The 9380-nt window shown below is 41.8% G+C and overlaps 1 protein-coding gene across 1 annotated transcript; it reads right to left on the bottom strand.

Moving 5' to 3' along the window:
* Nucleotides 1-1495: 1495 nt before the first annotated feature.
* On the bottom strand, nt 1496-9076 carry ppp4r3b (protein phosphatase 4, regulatory subunit 3B). Its single transcript, XM_029521714.1, has 16 exons — nt 8646-9076; nt 8001-8056; nt 7472-7570; nt 6547-7170; nt 5888-5965; nt 5251-5367; nt 5016-5132; nt 4459-4590; nt 4204-4306; nt 4069-4110; nt 3347-3505; nt 2952-3121; nt 2710-2849; nt 2475-2620; nt 2251-2390; nt 1496-2063 (listed from the first exon to the last, which is right to left on the bottom strand). The coding sequence occupies exons 1-16, from the start codon at nt 8785-8787 to the stop codon at nt 1959-1961; spliced, it is 2370 nt and encodes a 789-aa protein (XP_029377574.1). The 5' UTR covers nt 8788-9076; the 3' UTR covers nt 1496-1958.
* Between the last annotated feature and the right edge of the window lie 304 nt (nt 9077-9380).

The raw sequence follows: 9380 nt of genomic DNA on the forward strand, positions 1-9380 counted from the left end.
TCCTACTGTGCTGCCTGTGACTGAGCTGAGATGTTGCAGAGAAAAGTCAGACAGCATTTTTAGCACGTTTTGATTCCCTTGGCCTGCCTCTGTGTGCCTGTAGTGAGGCAGGGAGAGACGATGCGACACAGGAAATGTTTCGTCCTGACACTGAAATGTCCTCTGTGTTATGTCAGGAAGACTCCACCTGAACAACGCTGTGTGACTCGAGCTGCACTGCATCAACTCTGGGGTAAAATCATATCTATCATTACCAACAAAAAAAAAAAACAAAACAAAAAACAGCTCATCCATTCAAATAAAAACTGTAAAACAAAGAATAAAAATAAAGTCCTTCAACATAGTAAGCCTGAACTGTGGGACAAAACTAAGAACATCTGATCACTGTCATCCTTCAATTTGACACCTCAAGGTCTGTATAACGCTGCGTTCAGTAACGAGGGTGAGATGTTTCACCAGCTCAGTGTTCCAGCGCACAGAGGTGGGTAGCTTTTTGTTTCTGATGCAAACTGAGCTCTGAACCTGAGATCTGTCTGAGAGGAGGGTGCCATACTTGAATGTCCTGAAACTACGTGCAAGCACACCCACAGCTCAGGTTTTACACCCATTTTAAACTAAACTGGGCTGTGAGCATCGTTGAGGCCACTAAATTCTGAGATCTGCTAAAATACAAAACTCAACACATCCTCAAAATGTTGGCTGCAAAAATGACTTTACTGCAGTTTTAATACGTTATTTTTAAAACCAGCATTTTACATTGAATCAAATGAACTGGACTGAAAGGGCGAACAGCGACCCCACCTTTTTGTGCAACCAAAAAAAAAGAAAAAAAAAAATACACAGGTAGGTAGGAATCTCGTTCCCCTTTCAAAATCATATTGGGGCAAATGATTAAAAAAAAAAAAACATCTGTACAGTACTTTTTAACAAAATCATGAAAGACAGGATTTCTGGCTAACGCAGTCCTGTGTGTGTTTGTGTACGTTTGTGTGTGAGAGATGTTTTTTGTGTGCCTTGGCCAAAACAGACGCCATGGCTTTTGAAGGTTTGAGTCCTGCTCCTCTGGATCTAAGTCTCATTGCTGCTGAGTTATCGTCCTGGTACATTTAGCCATTTGTCACCTCCCTTGTCACTCAATGTTTTGTTTAGTTCTTCCACGTTGTCTAGATCCCTCTATTCCCAACACAAAAGTGAACAGTTCTGTGGCAGAGCAATGCACACACTGCTTCAGCCAGTCAAGCTTTCTATAACTATGAAGGCTAGTCCTGCTAGCCTGACTGGCCTGCTGAACAGTTCGTACACTGGCTGGTTGTGTTCTGGCTTCCTCTTTGGAGCTCACCGGTCCGGGTAAGAGAAAGATGGAAGGGAGAGTTCAAATGAGGACATGAGAGGGTTCCTGTGGGGATGGCATAGTACCGCAGCTTCCATGCCATTGTTGCTATAGCAACAGAGCAGATTTGGGAATCGCCTTGGCACTGATTTCCACCGCAGCCTCTCTGGCCGGTACATGGGATGGTGGATGAGGAGAAATTTGTTCAGAGAACAGAAATTAAAGATGTTCAGAAAGAGGGAAGGTCAGGGAGAGCAGAGGAGTGTAATGAAAGAGGAGAGATGCTTTTGAAAATGGTCAAGAGTAAGAAAGGAGATTCTGCGATCTCCTGGGGGAGGCTGTTGTTCCAAAGAAAAAGTAAAATTAAGGACCTAAAGGAAGAGACTGACTTGTCTTTCGCTCCAGTAAAAAAAACAAAAAAAAAAAAGACTCCATCTCCTTCCTCTGAGCAATAAAGAAGAGCGGAGATCAGGAGGGACTGAGTGAGGTGGGAGCTCGTCTTTGCCCGTCTCCCCAGTGAGACTGACGGGTGGCACAGGCAGGCCAAGGACCAATGAGACAACCAGAGGAGGGAGGATGGGAGGGACTCTGTGTCCGTCCACCACGACCTAATAGAGGACAATTAGCCTTAAGAGCTCAGACGGGGCCGCTTCCGTGGAGACTGCTCTTCCTCCTCCTCATCTTCCTCTTCATCCTCATCATCAGGGTAGTCCACCAAACCAACGAGAGCCGTCTAAGAATAATGATAATTAAAAAAAATTATATTTCAGTCTTATAAACCTCAAACATAATTCAGTATAATGCAGTTCTTTGCTGAATTCCACAGCTTCAAAACGGCAGCAAAATTAGTTAACAGTGACTGCAATCAGGTGAGTTTTAACAGAAATTGGATTAAGACCCTCTTTGTAAAGAAGCATTACCTTCACTACTGGTGTGGAAGGAAGAGCAACAGTTTTGACAGAGGAAGTTGAACTGTTATTTGGAGTGACAGCTGGTGAGGAAGGTGGGATTGCAGCAGCTTTCCCATTGTTGTTGGCACCATTAGCTCCGTTAGCGGCTCCTGCAGTAAGAGATGCTGTCAATATTAAAGTTAAAAGGATGTTGTAATCTAAGGAATGGACAGAGAAATACCAATGGGACTCACCTTTTTTGGCTTCCATATACTTGCCATAGCTGTCAGAGAAGTCATCTTCCATCCTCTTCTCCACAGCTTCCCCATCATCGTCATCGTCATCATCATTGAACCACAACTCCTCATCCTCGTCCAATGACCGTGCATCTCTGCGATATCTACCAAAAAGAATAGCTTCTTTATAGGGGGACAGTTTTCTATAGAAAATGATTAATACACTGATTCCACCTTTGCTCAGTTCACTGACCTGTTGAGTCTCTGACTCTGCCGGTCTTTTTCCTGCTCATACCGGCCTTTTAGCCCCTTGAAAGTCTGGACGTACTCAATGGATTCAAGTGCTTTGTAGAAGTTATCCACAATGTGAGCTATAAGGGACTTGATGTCCTCCTGGAAAGAGAAGACATGATGAAAATCCCAATAAGCAGACGGCATGTACAAAAACAATTCAAATGAATACTTCATATCAAGGAAGGATTTCTGTTAACGCACCACTTTAATGAATTCAAAGAGTTCTATGATGGCTGAGTTCAAGAGGTTGTATCGTGTGCCGTTGTCCAGCAGGGCATTAATGACAGGCTCAAACAGGTTCCCTTTGATGATGTAGCGGTTGTAGTACTCATCCTTCAGACCAATGATCCTGCGCATGAAACGCAAGGCACCTTGGACATAAAGATTACTTTGTAAGAAGGGAGCTTTAACATTGAACTCAAACAAATCTGAAGCGTGTTTATTTATGTGAAGTCAAATTCGGACGCAAACCCACCGCTCTGGTATGGTTAAAAACTCTTGACTTAATAGAGGTTCATTTGGCAAGAGTTAACAGTGACAGAAAATTGCACATGGGTGGGTGTGTGTGAGAACCCTTCATAGATGCTGGGACTTACAAAGAGCAAGGAAGGTGTGCTTTGAGTTCATGAGCACCAGCACTCTCCTGAGAAGGTCTTTGTTCATGATGTACGTCTTGATGTGATAGGTATGGTGCTCCACACAGAAGGTCAGAAGCTCCAGGATCAGTGCCAGCAGCTGAGCAGTCTGAAAGTTGTCTACAAATAAAGCATTTCCCAAATTAGACAGACTGTTATTGTACTGTATTAAACAAGACATCTATTGGACTACTTAGGAGTTCTGTAAAAGTTTTTACATTTGATGCAGGAATTGAAACATGTGACAACATATTAAACAGCAATTATATATGTTAGACAGTCTACCTTTAAGTGAAATTGAAACAAAATTCTGTTTCGTGTAAAAACAATTATTTCCAATGAACTCTGGTGTGCAGCATAGTGGTTAGCATTGTTGCCCCACCCATCCCAGGTTGCGAGTTAAATTCCTGGGCATGGGGCCTTTCTGGACAGTTTGCATGTTCTCACTGTGCTTGTGTTGGCTTCCACAAGGCACTCCTGTTTCCTCCCACCATCAAAAGACTCATTTGTTGGTCTCTGTCTGTCTCTGTGTGTTGGCCCTGTGTTGGACTGGCGACTTGTCCAGGGTGTACCTTGCCCTCGCCCAATGCGAGCTGTGATTGGCTCCAGCACCAGGGGGTGCTGGAGAAACCAATTTATCTTCTAAGCTGTACAAGATAAACGAATGAATGAACACAACCCACCTGGACAGACTGGGTTGATCTTAGTTGATCCCTCCTGGAGATCTGAAAGACCCAAACACAGAGTAATTATGAAATTATCCATTATCTTACAGTCTGAAAAACTCCAGTTACTGTAAGTTTCTCTTCCAAGATTACCTTTAGGATTCTTGTCATGTGCAGTGTTAGCCAGCAGAGGAGCAGTCAGGACATGCATGCAATACTTGTAGAAGAAACTTAAAAATTCTGTCTTCTCAGTTTTCTAAAAGGAAAAAAGTGATAAAAGTTGATGAGTTTATTTGTAATTTCAGAGTTGGACAGAGAATGAGCATTTAAGTTTAAACAGTGATCCAGTTATACTGGTACACTGATATAAACCTATAAATTGAATGAAAACCCATGTGTATGCTGTACATTAGTGGAAGCCAGCATGTTCTCAGGGTCAATGAGCGTCCTGAGCAGACCCATCAGCTGGACAGCACCTCCTAACTCTGGGTCAGAGTCACAAATCATCTGCTTGATCACGACATTTATGAGGAGAACATCCTGGGGGGTGAGGAGACAGTAGAAGTCAGCAGGATGCAGTGAGACAATTCCATAAAAACTTTGCATGAGACACGAAAGCAATTGTATTAATTGCAATTGTCTTATTTCACAGAGAGGTTGTGGATTCCTAAACCATACAGGCATGACTTCACTTATGCATTGATTTCTTACTGAAAACAAAGACCTTGACGATAAAAGCTAAATAAAGTAGACCTTAAGACCTTTGCGTTGAAGTGACCCCATCTTTATGCACTATAACTCAGTGATTCTCATAGTTTTAAAATTTTTTTAAAATGGGGCAAATTTGATACATTCTACTCTATTACACAGATATTTCTTAGATTAAGTATATTTAAATACAACCTTGGTCAAAACCAAACTATTCCTTTTAATCAACAAAGGAACAATGACATCAAGATGCTTACGTCATCTGTCTGCTGTGGTTCCTGCATGACAAATTCCCTGACCATAGAAGGGCTGAATTCCACCAGGTAGGAGAAGATGTCTGTTGCCGCTGCCCTCACTTGTAGGTCATCCATTCCCTGAGCAGGAGAAACAAGGACATGGACAAAAACATTTCAATAAGTCTACTATTTTTCTGCTCATTTGTATACAATAGAATAAGTAATGCATCTTGATTGAGATATTCATAAAACTTACCATGACTATTTCAAGAGCAGGCAAAATGCCAAGATTTGCCAGAGTTTTGAAGAAAGCATCTCTGTTCTGTGGCTGCAGCGTTTGCGAAAAAGCACAGAATTCCTTGACAAAATTCACCTGTAGAGGAGGAAAAGAACAAAAGCATTGTTTACAACTTGACAAATTAATGTGAGCCATTACAGGTTAACAATAAAAAACCTTATCTACAAATATTAATGCATTTTTATGTTCATTTGGGGGTGGGGCGTCATTTCTGGTTCAGTTTCAAATATTCCATTTCAGCTGAATGAATGACAGCTGCATGAGCCTACAAATTAAATTATTTCCTATTTCACCCTCACTGAGGGTCTGCTGTACTGGCTAAATTGGATTGTTGTTATGACTACATTAATAGCCAGTACAACCACTAATGTGAATTAAATGCACTCTGAAGACTAGTGTGACAAAGTCAATGACTATAAAGCCATAGATAAAGAAAACATTACAGTCAGCAGAATGAATCTATGTAACAAAAAGACAACACTGTGCTCTTTCACTCTCACAATGATGAAAGACATCATTAATAAATCAGAAGATATCACCCAACATATAGGTTTCTACATTGTACCAAACAAAATATGACAACGGCATGACTTACAAGCTCTCTCCTTTTACTGTCTTCTGTGGCTTCATCTGTGAGCTGTGCAAAGACCTCTGTTAGAAACTTCTCATCCTCCTGTAGTAAAGTAAAACAGGGTTAAGAGCTCAAAACAGTGAAGAAACAAAACAGAAGGAATGGTTTGTACTCAAGTTTTTGCTAAAAATGAGAATTGTTAAAAGAAGAGGACAATTACAAAACTGGAGAAACCAATTCACTTATAATTATAAAAGCTTTGAAATACAACCATTGGCAAGTCCAAAAATTAACAGTGGCATTAACATGGATTGGGACTATAATCATGTGGATCACAATGACTACTGTATTTTTTGGATTATTTAGTATTTTATAATGACAAAATTTGCAAAGATGTAGAGTTAGTTATTCGGTTTTCATTTTCATTAACTATGTGACAATCTTCAACAACAATAAGAGCAGGTACTTATTTATCCTTTTAAATTCAGTCAGTGGGAGGAAACAGGAAAAACTGCCAGTGGCACAACTACATCTTGATTTCCGAAACTCTAGATTTATTTTATATGTGGAAATCAAACTTACCAACCTTTGGTGTGGAAAAAAATTCTAGATTAAACAATTTAGAATTTAACTAGTTATGTTTAAAACAACCAAAAAAAAGTAAGTTACATGGTTTGGTTTACCTGCAACATACTGACAATCTCAACCTTGTTGAAGAAGATGAAAGAGGTCAGTGTGGACAGGAAGTTCTCCTCAAAGACAGACGGCGTAGGCAGAATGATGTCCTGAATATACTGCACCCGGTAGGTCTGGTGGATCTTTTGCCGCAGCTCAGAGTCCGTGATTGGGATCACCTCCTTAAACTTGGCTGTCTTGGTCAAGAATTCCCGGTGCCGTTTAGGTTGAACCAGTGCTGGGTCATACTCAAGGCAGCCCACCACATCCATGATGCAATCGTCAGAGAACATCACCTCAAAGAGGGCTGCTTTATTGAGGAACAAGACTCCCCGGACAATCTCATAAAGATGATGCAAGCCCTCCCTGTTGTCTAGATCCTCACATACTCTGAAGAGACCCAGAAGTTTCTTGATGTAGCCCTCACTCATCAAGGCCAAGGCAAGTTTTTCCCTCCGGATAGGCGAGGACAGGACAGAGGTAACCAGGTCAGCAATTTCCTCCAGTCGGCTGAGTTCACAAGGAGGGAGCTCCACTAGATGGCTTGTCTCTGGAATCTCCTCAAAACGCTCTTCTTCTGACTCATCAATAGGGTCCTGGGTGATGTCCAGAGCAGGGTCCTTGCCTTGAACCTGGGCAAGAAACAGTAGACATGGAATGAAGGGGGGAAATAATATACATCTCATTCTTCACAGAAGTGTCAATAAATTTTAGTACCATGGGACCAGCACCAATTCACCACAGATCATCATCTGCATATTTGATTTGAGACAGGTTTTGTGCTAAAGGGTTAAGGTTCCTGATCCAAATGGGGTTGCAGAGAATCCAACTCCTAACCAGCATATCCGCAGCCAACCTTCTCTCCCACAACCATGTCTGCTTCTAAACTGCCCAACACACAATGTACAGAACATAAAACTGCATTGCATCTACCTGGCATATCTTCTCCCAGATCTCATCACAGCCAGCCTTTTCCTGGAAACTTAGGGCAAGGTCATAGTTATCAGCTTCTGACCAGACAATCAAGGTGTCCTGGAAAGGAGTAAGAAACTTATTGCACACAAAGAAATGCTCATCTGAATTTATGCTGGACATAACACATCCTGGCATGCATTCTCCACTTTATCTCCAATATGCATATATAGTTAAGATTCTTTTTACCTTAAACTGTGTGGTTAGCTTTTGCAACAGATTGCTGCAATTAAGATTAAGGAAATGTCTGATTGTACAGTTGTTAGAAAAAAAAATGTGCTAGGGAGAACACTTCTTTCCAGCCTTACAATCCAACCACATGCTGAATTTCCATTGTCTGCAACATATTTTGTAGGAGTAACTTGCCAGCGGCAAGTATCAATATTGAAATTATTTAAAATTGGCTGAAAGCTGAAACTTCCCATTTATTACATTTACCAGACGGGTAGGCATTTTGCGGATGATTCACACTTAGATGGTCTATCCTTACCTGTTGTTTCTGATATGCAGTATTGGGGCTTATCTTCGACTCCAATAGGAGTGATCCTAAAACGCAAAGATTTGTGTCACTTAAGTTTCCAGCTAATACACATGATCAGGGCAGAGAATAATAAACGACAGTTTTCTCAAACATTGGCCAATTAACGCCAATGACAGAGCTACACGGACAATATCGAAAACTGAACGGAACAATGGCAAAAATACAAAGTTAAAACTTAGAAATAGTGGGCTTACTATCAACAAAAGTCTGACCGACAGTTTCTTCTTTGGAATCTCTGAGAGCACATAACGGTTTACTATTATGGGCAATAACAAGTTTGTGCGGTTACGATTGGACTTTGAGGCCCCCCCATGCTACCGAGATCACGTCGTCTGCTCACCGACCGAACTTGCTAGCACAAGCTATTCAACAAACGATTACCTTTTCGTTGAGAACAACGTTTCTGTAGGTTATTCCCGTTGTCTGAACAATTTGCCCTCGATATTGTAGCAAACAATAAAAATAAACCAAGCTCAATAAGTTAATTCAGTATGTACAGTGGCAACTTGAAGCCGTCTGTGCGAGCAACCAGGAGTCAGCATGCTAAGGTTAGCCAGTCTAACGTCATAGCGGCTATGCTAACTCGGTACTCACCGTCAGATTCCGCCCGAACTAATAACGATATTCCCTTCAGCCGTTCAACAAAGCTTGACGAAACGTGTCCGGTACCCCGATCGTCCCACTGCCGGTCTTCATTCAGCGTATATACCTTCACTCGCCGCCGAGTGTCCGACATGGTTAACCGAGTAGGAGCTAGCAGGCTAGCTGGTTGCTAACAAGCTATCACCTCACCCCGTCTAGTGTTTTCCTACCCTCGACCTGTTAACTTTGTTTCCACCCGCATGTTACAAAACATGCATGTCTAAGTTAACTTCGCAATAGCAGTATAATATACCGGAGGCTATTTCATAAAAACATTACGTTTACGATGTGAAACAACTCAACAGGAGGCTTAATATCAAAGTGTAAATTCACACAGAGCACAACAACTCCGACGGCCTCCGTGCTAACGTCCACAGACCGCCATCTTGTAATACGATCTTGTTTCTTTTTCTTCCTCGACGTCAATCAAACGGTCACTGCTGCGGGGTCTCCCCTCCGAGCGCGAGCAGCCAATGGCAGCGCCGCGCGCTCACAGCGCCACCTTCTGGCGGGAGAGAGAACAGCAGTGGCCGCTGTTTGCTGCAGAGCCCCGACAGGACGGTCCTGTGTGAACTAATGATCCAAAGACAAGGAGGTAGTTACATTATTTCTTTAGTGCATGTCTGTTAAATGCTGAATTTTATATTACTATTATTATTAAAGTCTAGTCTAGATCATTATCAAATA

The sequence above is a fragment of the Echeneis naucrates genome, chromosome 15, assembly GCF_900963305.1.
Source record: "Echeneis naucrates chromosome 15, fEcheNa1.1, whole genome shotgun sequence".
Lineage (NCBI taxonomy): Eukaryota > Metazoa > Chordata > Actinopteri > Carangiformes > Echeneidae > Echeneis > Echeneis naucrates.